Here is a 15,826-nt window from a genome sequence, read left to right as displayed (position 1 = left end):
ATCACAGGCCAGGAGCTAAAGAGCTCCTTGAGAGGGAAAGGCCAGTGGTTTCCATGGCAACAGAATTTGCTCCTGCTCCCCACAGCTGCACCTTGACAAGTGTATTAGTGCCCTGGAGGCGAGGTTGGAATGCAGGAAGCAGCTTTCCTGGACAAACCACACCCACGGCCAGAGTGGATGCCAAGGGAATAGGGTGGTGTCTCTGGCAGAAGAAATGAACTTTGTAGAACAGCTTGTATAGTGTTTAAAAAGCCTCTGCAATTTTGTGGATATCAATGCACTTTGTTCTTCGTGGGTACCAAGGGATTCCAGATCAACCAGGCAAAAAGCCATTTATTTATTTATCAAGATCTTGATCCTTGCGGGCAAGGTAATTTTAGCCAAAATGTATCTAAATTTAACTATTATTATTATATCCAATCAGTATTTTGACTCATTTCTAACAAACTCTGTGTACTTGAGAGACATCCTTAACCTTTCTGACCACAACCCCAGTAACAAACACATTTTATATTACAAATCAGTACACACACACGCACACCCCCCCACACACCCATACACAGCCAAAACAAAGGTTTCATCAAGCAAAACTTACTGTTACTATATGTGAATACAGTCTGATATTTTCTATATATTTTCTATTTCATTGAAAAACTGGTTATCATCTATGATACTGATATCATGACCCACTGATAGGTTGTGGTTGGCAGTTTGAGAAACACTGGCCTAGAGGCTCTTAAAAACTGACCCTACAAATCTTTGAATCTGTGAGCTTAATAGAATTGCTCCCAGAAAGAACTTCTTAGAAAATGTTCTTAGAAAATTTTGAGTAGGAAAGAGCCATGCATGGTTCCACGGCCCATGAAGGCAAATGTGATCAATGAGAAAGGCGGTGAGAGGCTCCCTCCAGTCAAGGATTTTTCTATCCTTCCTCTGGACCCATGTGAGCTGGGAGATCTGATTGCCATCAGACCCGTCACATCAGGTGCCCTCTGATTTTATGCATCAGCAATCAGCCTGGACACTAGAATCATACAATCCTTCTGGGCAGCATTTTGGCAAAATGAATGAAGGGCATAGTTGCATGTATACACCCTGAGCTAGCAATCCCATTCCTGAGCATATCACCCCAGGAAATAGTGCAGATAGTAACTGCAGTGTGTGTGCTACCAGATGCTTATATTAGGATAGTGGAATATGAATATTTCTATTTTCGTTTTGGGGAAGGGGACATGACTCTACCACTTCTATGATGATTCTGATAACAGAGCTGAAGTGACTACTACAAAGCAACTCCTATCCCTCACCCCCACTGGCAAGTGCTGCCATCACCTGGATGCCACTCGGAAGTACTTCTGGATGAAGTAGCACACGACAGCCAGGGGCAGGAGGGCCACGAGGAACACCGGGGTGACATAGGAGATGACGGCCAGAGCTGAGACACAGAGCAGGGTGGAGCGGCTCAGGCACTCCAGCGTGGACGGGATGTGCTGCGGGAAGGCAGGGTGAGAAAGGGAGGTAAATTTTTTTTTTAAGCTTTTTTAAAAAATATATTTATTTATGTATGTCTGCACTGAGTCTTAGTTGTGGCACGTGGGATCTTGGTTGTGGTATGTGGGAGCAGCCCGCGGGTTCCAGAGCTCTTGCACTCTGTAGTTTGTGGCACACAGGCTCTCTAGCTGAGGCCCTCTGGGCTTAGCCGTTGCAGCATGTGGGATCTTAGCTCCCCCACCAGGAATTGAACCCTCTTGCCTGGAAAATCCCATGGATGGAGGAGCCTGGTGGGCTGCAGTCCATGGGGTCGCGACTCAGCAACTTCACTTTCACTTTTCACTTTCATGCATTGGAGAAGTAAATGGCAACCCACTCCAGTGTTCTTGCCTGAAGAATCCCAGGGATGGCGGAGCCTGATGGGCTGCCGTTTATGGGGTCACACAGAATCAGACGCGACTGAAGCGACTTAGCAGCAGCAGCAGCTGCTGCTGCATTGGAAAACGAATTCTTCCACTGGACCAGGGAAGTTCTGGGAGGTGCGTTTTGGTATTTGGTTATCTTCAGCGTTTACCTGCTGCCAGGTTTTGCTCTTCCTTTACTACTGGTCCATGTCTTATCCCTGCAGCTACACTGTGGGCTCCCTGAGGCCAGGCATTAGGACTTTGCTTTTTCACCATTTAGTACGATGAAGAATAAAGGACATAGGCAGAATCAAAATGTTTGTTCTCCAGAAAATCAGTCACCTTGGTGCAGAGTATGCTGGAACCTTCCTGTGAGCCAGAGTGGGCTTGGCCAGAAGCCAAAGGGATGTGGTTTCTTTCAGCCTCATTAGGAGAGTCTCCCAGGGGAGGCCCCAGGTCCTGAGGCAGCATTGTAATCAGATGGAGCCCACTAGGTTCTTAGCCCAAGGCTCTGATCAGCTGATCTGGGGAAGCCAGTGTCAGACAGAAGAAGCTCCTGGGGACCTGGCTTCTCTTTGGACTGGGGACATACATCATCGCAATCTTGTGTACCTGGTCGATGGTGTTACAATCAGACGAAAATCTGTTCAGGATGCTTCCAAGGGGAGTGGTCTCGAAAAACCTAAGAGGAGATCAGAGGGCAGTTACTCATCTGTGTATTGATTTCCTTCCTGTTTACTGAAAGAGGGTAGTTATTTTTTTGTTTCCACATCTCTGGAGTCATCCCCAGGTCTGCCTTCCCAGGGCGATTGCCTGTGTCTGGCCTGTGTCCCTGAGAATTCCCGCGGCCGCCCAAAAGGGTGCTGGCCCCTTCACAGCCTCGCTGACCCTCCAGCCCATGTGTGACCACTGCCACCCTTCTCTGCTTCTCACTGGGCCCGCCTCACTCAGCAGCTGTCCTCCTGGGGACGTAGAGTTCTCTCCAGAGACTCTCCTGGGGGAGGGGATGGGGCAGGGAGGGCAGAGGACGGGCCCTGGGGACAGCCTGTCAGCTGGCTGACCCTGCGAGGCCACGCCAGCTGTCAGCACTCTGCCTGCGACCCGGAACCGGCCCAACCCCAGCCAGAGAATTTCAGAACCATAGACCTGGGACAAACAGAGGATTAGTAAACTTGGAGGCTGCGTCTGTGGGCCACAGACTGATCATGAAACTGAAGAGAGGAGATTGTGACTGGATGATGAGGAGGGATCAGATAGCCGGTTTGCCTGCTGGGTTTGTAAACTGAGTTGGCAGCCAATCGGGCTGTGACAGCTTTAACTGTCTTTCACACCAAGCAGCCTTTGGGGTTTTGATTGATCCCATTACAGAGGATTAGAATAACTACCCTGTGTGTCCCTGGGGTCAGAACGTGCAGGATGGCTGAATGAGGAAGGAGAGGCAGGGAAGGGGAGAGCTGAACCGGGGGTGGTACCTGCCTAGAAGGGGAAAGCATTCATGTAGCGCCTGCAGACCCTTTGAAGGGCTGTTGTGAGAATTAGATGAGCTGTGTGACATTTCTAGCACCCTGTCTAGCTGAGTAGATAACAGTTTCCCTGTTTTCTGCACCAAGGAGGGGGCTTTTCCCACCCCATGTCCTTGAGTCACATCTAGCGACCTGCTATTAATAGAGATCAGATGTATTGATATGTGCCCATTTTACAGATGGGAGAGCTAAGGCCCAGAGAACAATGACTCGCCCACAGCCAGGCACAGCCAGGGGAGAGGGCTACCTCATGGGAGCCAGGATGATCTGGTTCAGCAGGCTGCGGTGCAACCTCTTGGCCACCTTCAGCCCCGTCCATTCCACTGTGACAGACGTGATGAGGCACAGCACGATGCCCAGGCTGCAGAGCACCGTGAACACCATGGCGTAGCCGGTCTGGTTGAGGGGACACTCCTGGGCCTGGCAGAGAACGAGGCTGGCATCCTGTGGGGGTGGCCCCTGCTCAGCCCTCCCCAGCCCCTGGCCCCAGCACGGGGGCTGCGGGACCCACCTGGCTGAGGGAGCAGTTCCTGGCCGTGGGGCTCAGGGTCAGGGCACTGTCAGTCCACTTGGCCAGCCAGTAGTCGATGGCCACCAGGACCATGTGCTTGAGCAGCTGGGAGAAGATGAGCAGCGAGAGCAGCAGGGTGCCAGCTGAGGACAGGTAGTTGGCACAGGCCCGCCACGGGATCTTGGCGCGCTGGTGCAGCACCGACGACAGGTTGTCCTCCTCCTCGCTCTCGGCCGCCTCCTCTGCAGGTGGAAGAACCCCCTTATGGAGTCACCTTGCACACCCCTCTGAAGAGAACAGGGGTTGGATCAGCCCCGCTTACAGATGGGGAGACTGAGGTGCACAGGGGGGAAGGTGTGCATCAGAGGCACACCATCTCCCCACTCCCGGAACCCCAACCCTTAGTCTCCTCATGGTGGAGCAGACCTCAGGCCATGATTCCACTCCAGTCCCGTGGCCTGTACCTTCCTCCTCTTCCTCATCCTGCAGGAGCCCATCTCTTGAGGACATGGCCCGGGGCAGGCCCTGGGGTGGCTCCGTAGCTTTTCTCTCCATGACGGTTTCCTGAAAGATAGATGGGGCCTGGCTAATGTCCTCAGGCTGTGCAGAGGGGAAAAGGGAGGAGGGTAGGGGGGAACTGCCCCTGGTAATGACCACTGGCAGTTATCGAGCTGCCCCTGCCTGGAAGGTGGTCCAGATGGACACATGTTTGCCTGCCAGAATTTACTCCTTCCCCTTTATCAGCTACTAGCATCCCCGTATCCCTGTGGGAGACCACCTCTCCCTTATTCTGCCTCTGTGATTCAGGTGGGCTAATCATTCTCTCTGACTCCCAGAGTGGGTATGTGACCCAGGATTGGTCAGTCTTCACATTCCACATCCCTGACCACAGTGATTTGCTCAGGATGGGACCAACAGGAGTCAGCCCTGGGACTTTTGCTGAACTATCATAAAACAGGCACTGTCTTTCTGGCAGAGCTGCTGACCTGGAAGAATGGAAGCCTGGGATGCCGATGGCCATCTCACTGCCTCCACGAGAATGAAGCCGGTGTGAGAGAAGCAGAGCCAAGGGGTGGGGAGAATTAGATTCCCGATGATATGGCTTGATCACCTGGATCCAGCTCCACCTGAAGCTATAGCATCACTGGACGTTCTAGTTTCCTGAGCCAGTAAATCCTTAACTCCTCCCCCCCTTTTTCTCTTTGTTTAGCTGGTCTGAGTTGGTTATCTGAAGCTTTGTAACTAGATGGTATCTGACATTTCAGGACATGGGGAAGGCATTGGCCTGACTCTGCCTTGGGTAGCTGGCACAGGTAGTGGCTGTCTAGTCGGAGCAATTTCATGCCCAGCTCCCACATCTGTCCTTTGTGTGTGTTTGTGGGGGGCTTCCAAGGGCCAATGAGGGCAGGAAGGCCTTTATGAATTCAGGTTCTAGCAGAACTTTATCCTCAGGGGCCAGGCTGCCTGACCCCCAGGCTACACCCACCTTCTCCAGCTCTTGGTCCTGCCGATTCATCAGGGTCTTCCAGTGCTCAAAGAGCTGGCACTCAGACCTCTGGAAGTCCTTGAGGGTGCCCTCCCTCTGGATGGTGCCATCCTTCATTGCGATGATCTAAAAAGACAGAAACAAACTCAGTGGGGGGCTGGCTGAGGTGGGGGAGTAGAGGTCATACCCCTGCCTGACCGAGGGGTTGGAGACGGATGTGCTCACAACAGATGTGCTCACAACAGATGTGCACACACCCCTTCCCCACCACAGATGGCTCCAGCTCACCCACTGCCCTCAGCAGGACACTCCAGGATTTAGAATCTGGTACATCTCAGGGGTAGTTCTCAATGGTTGCCCCGTGGTTGATAGTAGGGTTTGCAGAGCAAATTAATGCATCCTGGTCAAGTTGTCTGCTTGTCCCCAAGGACTCCAGCAATGACAGCTGTTTGCATGCACTTAATGGGCTAACAGCTCATTACCCTCAACTCCTCCTCACATCAGGCCTGACAGGTTCCACCAGTGTTTGGCAAAGCACCTGTTGGTCTAAATGTGTGAAGCCTCTTTGAGATCAATAAAATGTATTTGAAACCTTCAATGCTTTATACTCACGTAGACCCATCATTAATTCAGAAACCCAACCTTCTCTTCTCACTCCCACTCACCCCATGCTGGGGTTCAAGGGCCGATGCCCCGAAGTCCTGTTCACTTAAGGAACCAGGCACTCCTGTGTTTGCCTTCTTTGGACTAAGGATTGTCCTGAATTGTCTCACCAGGGTCACTGCAGAAACTCAGACACAAACTTGTACCTCCTCTAATAGCCATTTTTAAAATCTGGATCTTCCCCCTCACCCCCTGCCCCCTGCATTTTTTCTGCTTTAATAGCTTTTCTGAAAAGTCTGGATCTTTTTCCTTTTTATTCATAGTAGAGGGGAAGACCTTACTACATGAAGAAGGAAGAATTATTTGAGGGGAATTATCAGGGGCATTTAACACAGACCTGAAGCTTAGGAAGGGCCTCATTTCCACAGGCAACTTTATGTACAAGTCAGGCAAGGCCTCAGTTTCAAAAGTCACATGATTTCCATTTTAAGAATTAAATGCTTTCCAATTATTTGAAAAATAACTACTGTCTTCATGTTGAGGAATATGGGGATTTAACTGATGTGATATTTCATTTTACTGATAACAGTGACGTTTCTATTACTACTGTCAAGGTTTGTTTCCATATTTCCCATTTGATCCTAACTTGAATCTGACGCACTAGTGGGTAGGAAGATGGCTCTCCTGTCCACATGGGCACTCCCCAAGGACAGGGGAATGAGTCATCAAACTGGGTAGGAAATGGAAGTAGGAACTGAGTGTCTACTTCTTTCTGAGACTTCTTGGTGCTGACCTTGTGTGCACCCACGGGGCCCCCAGTCAGGATGCAACTCTAGGTGACGCCCAACACGTGGACTATGCCAGGCCTCCCTGATGGGCCCAGCCTGAGTGAAGCCACCCAGTGCTGCTCTCTTCTGCTCTGCGGCCCTCAGCAATTGCTGCTCAGACAGCTGATGGAGTCCTTTGGAGACACCCAACTGCCTCTCCCACCATAGCCCTCCACAGTTTGACCGCTGCTGGCCCCTCACCCAGTCTGCATGCGGTAGGTACTGTAGCTTGTGGGTCACTAGGACCACTGTCCTCCTATCATCTCGGAGCAGCTCAAGGATCCCGGCCTGCATCAGATGGTCACTCAGATGGACATCGAGAGCTGAGAAGGGGTCGTCCTGGGTAGATGGGAGAAAACAGGGGCGAGCATGGGGGTGGGTAGCAGTGGATGTAAAACTGTGGATGTACCTGCTCTGGTTTAGTGACTGACACCACTTCACTGTGTGGCCTTGGACAGCATACCTAACCTCTCTGGACTTCAGCCATCAGTCATCACTCTCAAACAGGTCTAAATACAAGCACTTCCTGACTCCTGAACCTCCAGTGACTCCCCATAGTCTGTTAGGTCCGAATTCCTTAGCACCCTAATCCAGACCCTCTCCCACCTGCTCAGTCTTCCTTTCCAGCCTCACTTCCTATCTGTCTTGTAAAAGCTCCCTACGCTCTGATTTCCGGGGAGTCTGCCATTCCAGGCCTTTGCCCAAGCTTTTCCCTCTGCCTGGAGTGCTAATCTGCCTTTTGTCTGTCAGGTGAACTATCTTTCATCCTTCAGCACTTCCCCTAAGCACCAGCTCTTCCTGTGTCCTTTCCTGATGCCTGAGCCTAGTCTTCCCTCCCTCTGTTCCAGTGATACCCTGCAGGAAGTCAGATCTGATAGCTATTTGTCTACCCTGGACCGTGGGGCCCTAAAGAACTGATATCCCCTGTGCCCGTGCCTAGTACAGAGTAGGAGCTTAAAAGTTAGCTGAAATAAATTAAAGTATCCACTTTATTTATCTCTAACAAGGATGTTTAAAGCTCACAAGGGATCATGAATAAGCTGGTACTTTGTGAAATGCTATGCTTGTGTCAGACGGTAACAAACGGTGTGAACCTTTCCATTATGCAGTGAGTTTAGTGGGGAGGTGGCGGGGTGGAGAATAAAGCCAGGATCAGAGAAGTGAGAGTCCTTCTGCCAGCGGTCTGTCCAAATGGCTCCCTCTTTCCTTCCGTTTGACTGACTCACTCTTTAATGCTCTCTTCTATGAAGCCCTCCCTGATTACTCTTGTCCTCACAGTTGTCTCCCTGGACAAGGCCCTTCACAGTCCGTCACACAGCTTGGCTTTCCAGTGGGCTGAGGCTCTTGAGTACTGGCGAGCTCTGTTTCCCTAATTAGATTCTAAACCTCTGAAGCCAATGGCTATGTCTTGAAATTCTTCAGTATCAACTAAGGCACACTACACAGAACTTGGCATGAAGGAGGGTGGGTACAGCCAAGTTTGATTATTAGAGGTTACCTGGAGTGCTGTGTTAAGAAGGATTCTGAGGCCAAGTTAAGTTATCATGGGAGAGAAAACTGAGATCAATTAGCAATGTCTGCTCTGGGCTTGAAACAGGAAATGGAAACTCACTTTCCACGTATTTGTGATTCTTATATTTGGGCTAAATAAGTATTAATAGGTTGGGGATGTTCTACAAAGCAGGGGCCTATAATTACTCCTCATTTCCCCTCGTGGCTACTGCAGAGCTGTGTGAAGTCCATATTGATCAGTTGGACTAATCTTGTCTCAGTTTTTCCATGAATAAGATCAGTAGGGAGGGAGGGAGGTGGGAGGGGGTTCAGGATGGGGAACACATGTACACCCATGGCTGATTCATGTCAATGTATGGCAAAAACCACTACAGTATTGTAAAGTAATTAGCCTTCAATTAAAATAAATAAATAAAAAATTTTTAAAAGATCAGTAGGTAATATCTATGGCAGAAGAAGTTTGCTCCTGGAGAGGGATGTTGTTTGGTGATGGGGTGTGTGTGTGTGTGTCTGCCTGTCTGTCTGTCTGTCTGAGCCAAGGGGGCAGCCAGACACAAGTACCTCAAGGAAGTTGCGGGCTGATGAACTCACCAAGAAGACAACATTGGTGTGCTGGTAGAGGGCTCGGGCCACGCTGATTCGCTGGCGCTGACCACCGGACAGGTTAATGCCCTGCCGCCAAAAGGGAGGAAAGGTCAGGCCTGCACAGCCCTTCAGCAGAGACTGTCCAGGCCCCTACTTGATGTGAGCGTTTGGCTTCAATCACCTCTTTGCACCCTCCTCATCTGGTAGAGAGGAGGAACTTGTGCACGTTCACTGAATTCATTCAGAAGTGGGGAGAATGATCCCCAGCCTTTGACAATTCACCATGTAGGTGCTAGGGACCATCTGACCCATGAAAACCAGGACAGAGGAAAGTGAGTCTCTCAGTCATGCCCGACTCTTTGCTACCCCATCGACTATACAGACCATGGAATTCTCCAGGCCAGAATACTGGAGTGGGTAGTGATCTTCCCAACCCAGAGATCAAAACCAGGTCTCCTGCATTGCAGGTGGATTCTTTACCAGCTGAGCCACAAGGGAAGCCCAAGAATAAATGGTATGGGTTGCCTATCCCTTCTCCAGTGGATCTTCCTGACCCAGGAATTGAACCAGGGTTTCCTGCACTGTAGGTGGACTCTTTACCAACTGAGCTATCAGGGAAGCCGTAGGAAGGGGGGATTTAAATCACACAGCAGGAGGAAAGCCATGGGAGAATCCTATTCATCTAAGCTTATGGAGGAGGGACCCCATCTGAGGATGAAACAGGAAGAATAACCCTGAGCCCGGTGCAGTGCTGGGTGGGCTCTCAGTACATACTCGGGGTGTCTGTAGAGAGGTCAAGTCCTCCCCAGCCTGAGAAAGTACTAAGCTGACCTCTGCACCCAGCAAGACTGGAAACTTGTCCACGACAGCCACCAGTCTAGGGCTCAAGGAGGTCATTTTGATCCCATGGCAGGCACTCTGCAGCCTTACCCCTCTTTCATTTCGCATTCCCTGTTCTCCCTGAGAATGATCTCGGGGCGTGGTGATGGTGATGGGTGAGGAGCAGGGGAGGCCAAGAGCCCCAGCTTTGAGTAACTCCCCTGGAGGTTGCTACTAACCCGTTCCCCAATCTGGGTCTGGTCTCCATGGGGCAAGATGTCGATGTCTGGCTGTAGGGAGCAGGCTTCAATGACCATCTTGTACCTGCAGTGGGTCGGGGTGGGGACACAGCTGAGCAGCCTGGCCGGAGGTGGGCCTGAGCTTTTGTAGAGGGTCATTACCCTCCGGGCAGCTGTGCCAGGATGAGCGATGGCTTTAATGGGCCTCCTGATGGGTGTGAGCAAACACCACGTGAGCTCAAAAAGAGCTGAGGGCAGCACCTGACACCATCTTGGGGCAAGTTAAATATTTGAAGGATGAAATTGGATGGGAGCAAATAGCCATGTAAGTGACAAGAGAGGGCCTGTGGCCCCTGTGCAGTGGGAAAAGCTAGAGCCAGAGCCCACACTTGGGGCACTGCCAGGGAAAAATCATTGCTGCTTTGTTGAGGCAGCAAATGATGATGGCTACTCAAATATTTGCCCAGCCTGCTCCCCTCACACTCCCCTGGTCAGCTCTCAGTCTGGGTGGGTGCCAGCCAGGGTGCGTGGAGGCATCAGAGTGTCTTGGTGACAGGCACTTGGGCGTTAGAAGATGGATTTGAAACCCATTTCTGTCACTTCCTGGCTGGGTAGTCTTGGGCAAGTTACCTAGCCTTCCTGAGTCTTGGTTTCCTCATCTATAAAATGGGGATAATAATAGTACCTGCCTACTGGGACTGGTGTGAGCATTAGAAGAAATCATGAATACCGAGAGCCTCTGGAAAGAGGTCCATGGATGTCAGCGGTCATTAGCCCTGGAGGGATTTGTGTGTGAGCTGCAGAGCTGGGGGCGGGGAATCACGAGAATGGAGAGGGCAGAGCACTGGGGGAGCCTTTTCACCAACCTCAAGAGGGGGCACCAGTGTGCCCGCACCTCCCTCCCCTCCTACCCTCTCAACCATGGGAGGTGGACTGCCCCGAAGTCCAGAACATCCGGATCATTTCCAGATGGACCATATGGGACAGGCTGGAATCTCGATCAGCAGGCTGGAGAACAGGACGGCGGGGTGAGGGAGATGGACGGAGGAGCAGGCAGCTGGCTGTGCTTAGGGGCTGGGGAGGGAGACTAAAGCGTCACCAGTTTCTCCCCTCCCTCAGCCTGACTCCCTCTGGGAGGCTTTTACCGTTGCTTGTTGAAGGGACTCTCAAAGGTGATGTTCTCCTCCACGGTGGCATTTAGCAGCCACGGCTTCTGAGAAGCATAGGCCACTGGGCCTCTCTTCCTGGAAAAAGCAGGGCAGGAGGAGGGGAGGCATTCTCAGGGGGCCACTGTCAGAGGTGGTTATCAAGCTGATGGATAAAACTGGGGCTAGGGGGTGAGGGCGCCGCGAAGATGAGGAGGTGCAGCTGGCTGAAATCTGCTCTGTGTGTGGCTTCTGGTGGCCTCTCCATCCCCCAAGGCCTGAGGCAGGCTTGGGTGCTGGGCCTTAGCTGACTGGGGGATAAGGGCCCTCCACCCCTCCCTGCTCTCCACCCCTCCCTGTCCCACCTCTGCAGTTTGCTCCCTTTCCCAGGTTTACTCAGAGCCTGGGAGAAGCCAACTAAGTGAACACTTGAACCCTGATCTCCTTCCTTGGGTAGCTCTCAAACCACTCAACTTTGATGTCAGCAGCTAACTCTCCAAATGGAAATTTTAAAAAGAGCACTGTTAAGGAAATCATGTTTAGCGTGGTATGGTTTCTGAAGACAAAGAAAGAAAAAAAGGAAAAGGAAAAGATGACCACAGGGATAAAAATGATCTGGTGTGAAGGGCTTGATGCCCGGAAGCAACAGTGCTCTCCCAGCCACCCTGTGAAGCACAGCCCCCTCCCTGGCCTCCTCTGTGGCTGGGTTGGACCTGGGGGGCTGCCTGCCTGAGCTCTGTGGCTCCTCAGGCCTCACAGCCCCTCTGAGGAAGTCTGCCCCAGGGGGCAGTGCTCGGGGTCACAGTACCTGACGTCCGCGTCGGCCACCGTCTCCCGCTCAGGGCTGCAGCAGGGAGGGAAAAACATACATTCAGGGTTCACCTGCATGGACCGAGCACTCTATAGACATTCTCAGCTCCTTCAGACCCAGCGCGAGGGCCTTGATAACCCCTGAGACGGAGTCTGCAGCCACAAATGCCACAGGTCCTCCTGGGGAGCCTCCACTGCCTGAATACAATTGGGGTGTGTGAAATTACAAGGGAGAGTGGAGGGAAGGCACCTTGGGTGTAGGCTCACGGTGGTGGGGGTCTTCCTACGTCAGGGGAGTCTGAGGCCCAACTCGTGGCTCCTGCAGACCCAGCCTCTGAGTCAGGGCTCGGATGCACTGGCCGAGCTCGTGGGCTGACAGGGCTGCACAGACAGCTGGCGCAGGGCGTGCACTCTGACAGCGGCCAGCCCGGGTGGGACAGGCCACCACGGGTGCCTGCGAGTCCGGGGGCCGGAACCCACAGCTGATGCAACTCAGGGTGGCACCTGCAGGGCTCAGAAGGGCTCCAAGTGTGATTCCCAGAAGACAGCCGTGGGGCCTAGGAGATTCCCCCAGAGGGACAGGGTCAGCTGCGGTGGCCATGTGGCCTGGACGGGCCCCAGCTGCTCCGGGTCAAATATTCTGTCCTGTTGCTCTCGTCCACATGTTCTCACTTGCCACATACCGTGAGGTCGGCTTTTTGGCCCAACAGTTACGGTCACTATGGCTAGAGAGGCTGGGCTGCCATCAGTCCCTGGCACTCACCAAGGCAGGAGACACGGCGGAGAAAAAGTGGGGACGTGAGACCTCTGTGGAGTTGGAGAGTGAAGGCCAGACGCTTACACTGACTTAAAAGGTCAAGTCAACCTTCCCAGTCCTGACTTCCCACCTCCTCCAGTGTGTCTCGACTGTCTTGAAAGAAGTGTGCTTAGGGAGGGCTCTGAAGGTCTTAGGGCCACATTAATCTATTTTTACTTGGATGTTTCAGACAACCAGAACACAAAGCACACAGAACATAAAGCAACAAGGCTGAAGCTTCTGTCTGGCCTGGGGGATAACCACCTCCTCTCCTTATAGCTTTGTTTCTCAACTTTTTTTTTCTTGATCACCCCAGGGCCATTTTAGACATATTTTTTTCTAATTGTCCTTTCCCTGCCACATTTATTTCCCAATTCAGTGGATTTTAAAAAATAATTACATTCACAAGTCTGTGCAACCACCACTGCTGTCTAAATTGACAACATCTCCATTACCCCTAGAAGAAGCCATACCCATTAGCAGTCATCGCCTTCCTCCCTTCCCACTAATCCACTTTCTGACTCTATCCACTATGAAGTTTTAAAACCACAGATCTAGTGTATGTCTGCTTATATACTGTGGCCCTTTGGAGAGGCACAAAACACTGGAATATCTAAGTTTTTCCTCTCCAGCACCAGATTTCCCCCTCTTTGAGAATGCATGCCTCACAGATTATAGGGCTTCATGCCTCTAAGTGTATGTGGACTATACAGCCCGGAATCTATACTCAGCACCCCTCCCTGCCCCACACACCCTGCCTAGCCCTTCCCCTCCCCATTTTTTAAAAAACGGTTTTCCTCCCCTGTATTCCCTCTTCTTCCTTTTGTAAAACTGGTCACATGGCATGGCATTTGGGATCTTCGTTCCCTGATCAGGGGTTGAACCTGTGTCGCTTGCAGTAGAAGCGTGGAGTCTTAGGCACTGAACCACCAGGGAATCCCCCCAAGCCCCTTCCCTTTATTGGGGACCCACTTCCAACCCAGTCCCAAGGCTGTACCTGGGGTCTTCTCCCGTCTCGCTGTCAGGAAGGCTGCTGGGGCACAAATGGGAAAGAACACCACCAGTTACTTCTCCCCTGCCCACTACCTTTATTTAGATCACATTGTGTCTTTGGGGAGAAGCAGCCTCCACAATCCCCACCCCTCCCACCCATCCCCAGTGTCCCCAAGTGGCTTCTCAATTTCTGTCCCTCCCACAGCCCCTGGATGGGCTTCCTCCAAGCAGCAAGGGCTTCATCAGTGCTCCTGGCACCACTCCCAGCAGCAGCGAGGCTGGCTTGGTGTCAGGATGGGCTTTTAGTTGGGAAAACTAAAGCTCAGAGAGGGAAAGTGACTTTCCCAAGGTCATAATCATTTCATACAGTGTTTTCAAACTGTGGATTGGGACCCAATATAGGGTCTGAAATAAGTAATCTGCAACTGCGCTAAAACAGACAAACATACAACTCCCCCACCCCAAAACCAGTTTGTACCATATGTGGTCAAGTTGTATATTCTTTGTGTAAAATTTTTTCTTGCATATCAATGCATAAATGTAGCAGACTGTGATATAAAATGCATTTCATACTGTGAATTATAGTAAAAAAATTTTTTTGAAAAACACTGTGTGAAGTGACCTGAATTTTGGTGCCAGCTTTACTAGTGCTCTTTCTCTTGCCCCAGGCCACCTTTCAACCTTCCAGAAGCAGCCTTCTGCCAACGGAGTGTGTACATCTGACATGCACATTTGGGGAAAATCAATCTGTCTTGTTTTCATGCAGATCTTACTTTAATAAGATCAGCTAACATTTATTATAATCTTGACAAGCACAGTGATAAACCCTGAAATCAATTCAGTTCAGTTGCTCGGTCATGTCCGACTCTTTGTGACCCCATGGACTGCAAGACACCAGGCTTCCCTGGCCTTCACCATCTACTGGAATTTAGCACTGCAATACTATCATCTATTTTAAAGTTCAAAAAAACCATATGGAAGAGGTCTCTTTATAGACAAGGAATGTCTCTTTAAAGGCAAGGTGACTTTTGAGAGTCTGGGTAACTTGTCCAAAGTCACACATCCAGCAAATAGCAGAGGAAATAGACCTGTCTGATTCCAAAGCTCCATGCTGTTAATGTCTATGTTATATTGCCTCACTATGACTACCCAGGCTATAGCTCTGATAAATTTGTTGCAAGGAAAATCAGGATGGATAGAAACAGGGATGGGAAGAAGACAGATGAAATTCTCTTTTGTCCTCTGGGGCACCCCATTCCAGTACTCTTGCCTGGAAAATCCCATGGACGGAGGAGCCTGGTAGGCTGCAGTCCATGGCGTCGCTAAGAGTCGGACACGACTGAGCGACTTCACTTTCACTTTTCTTTTCATGCATTGGAGAAGGAAATGGCAACCCACTCCAGTGTTCTTGCCTGGAGAGTCCCAGGGACGGTGGAGCCTGGTGGGCTGCCGTCTATGGGGTCGCACAGTCAGACACGACTGAAGCAACTTAGCAGCAGCAGCAGCAGCAGCAGCAGCAGGCAGAACTTAATTGAGACCTTGATGGATATATAATCACCAACTCCCTATGATCTTATTCTTTGATCTTTATTAGTTTCACTTCATTCTCTCAATTCAACCTAACTCGTATTGCTTAATCATCAGATTGCTGTGATTTATGGACAAGCTGGTAACATGAAACAGATAAAAAACTCAAGCTTCCAAATTCCAACTCTGCGTCCACAGCCCAGAGAAGCTTGTCTCTGCAGTCTTCCACCTTGACTGCTTCCAGAGTTGCAAACGCTGTTATTTATCCAGAGGGAAGCACATCTGTGGCCTCCCCAAGGACCCCGGGAACACAGGGAGCTCCTTCGGCTCTAACTCAATTTGCCATCATTATCTGGGCTGCTCAATTAGCCCTTATAATGGACTACTTTCCCCTCTAATAAGTTCCTGTGTAAGTCCTTTATCCCCAGTGGGATTTTAAGGCAGGAAGAGCATCTTTTTTAGCCCCCACAGGGCTTAGCATATGGGAGATCTGTTATAAATGGAGGTTGATAACAGACATCTTTAATTATTTGGGAGGAAGGAAGGGAGGGGGGC

General features: G+C 50.9%; 1 protein-coding gene across 4 annotated transcripts in view; it reads right to left on the bottom strand.

The window, feature by feature from the left end:
- ABCC8 (ATP binding cassette subfamily C member 8) overlaps positions 1-15,826 on the bottom strand; it is an 81,162-nt gene that overhangs the window by 10,203 nt on the left and 55,133 nt on the right. For 3 of the 4 annotated variants that reach the window (XR_006056342.2, XM_015100983.4, XM_042233014.2), the window contains exons 17-28: positions 13,749-13,784; positions 11,954-11,989; positions 11,146-11,244; positions 10,001-10,085; positions 8,949-9,029; positions 7,047-7,184; positions 5,416-5,541; positions 4,394-4,493; positions 3,930-4,171; positions 3,666-3,838; positions 2,508-2,577; positions 1,333-1,490 (exon numbers count right to left, since the gene is read on the bottom strand). Coding sequence is in view for 3 of the 4 variants with exons in the window: in XM_015100983.4 (XP_014956469.2) it covers positions 1,333-1,490; positions 2,508-2,577; positions 3,666-3,838; positions 3,930-4,171; positions 4,394-4,493; positions 5,416-5,541; positions 7,047-7,184; positions 8,949-9,029; positions 10,001-10,085; positions 11,146-11,244; positions 11,954-11,989; positions 13,749-13,784 (1,344 nt within the window). In the remaining variant the exon portion in view is untranslated. The remainder of the gene's footprint in view (positions 1-1,332; positions 1,491-2,507; positions 2,578-3,665; positions 3,839-3,929; positions 4,172-4,393; positions 4,494-5,415; positions 5,542-7,046; positions 7,185-8,948; positions 9,030-10,000; positions 10,086-11,145; positions 11,245-11,953; positions 11,990-13,748; positions 13,785-15,826) is intronic. The other variant, XM_042233013.2, reaches the window with a different exon arrangement.

Source organism: Ovis aries, chromosome 15 (assembly GCF_016772045.2).
Source record: "Ovis aries strain OAR_USU_Benz2616 breed Rambouillet chromosome 15, ARS-UI_Ramb_v3.0, whole genome shotgun sequence".
NCBI classification, from domain to species: domain Eukaryota; kingdom Metazoa; phylum Chordata; class Mammalia; order Artiodactyla; family Bovidae; genus Ovis; species Ovis aries.
This window is presented reverse-complemented; position numbering and strand designations above follow the sequence as displayed.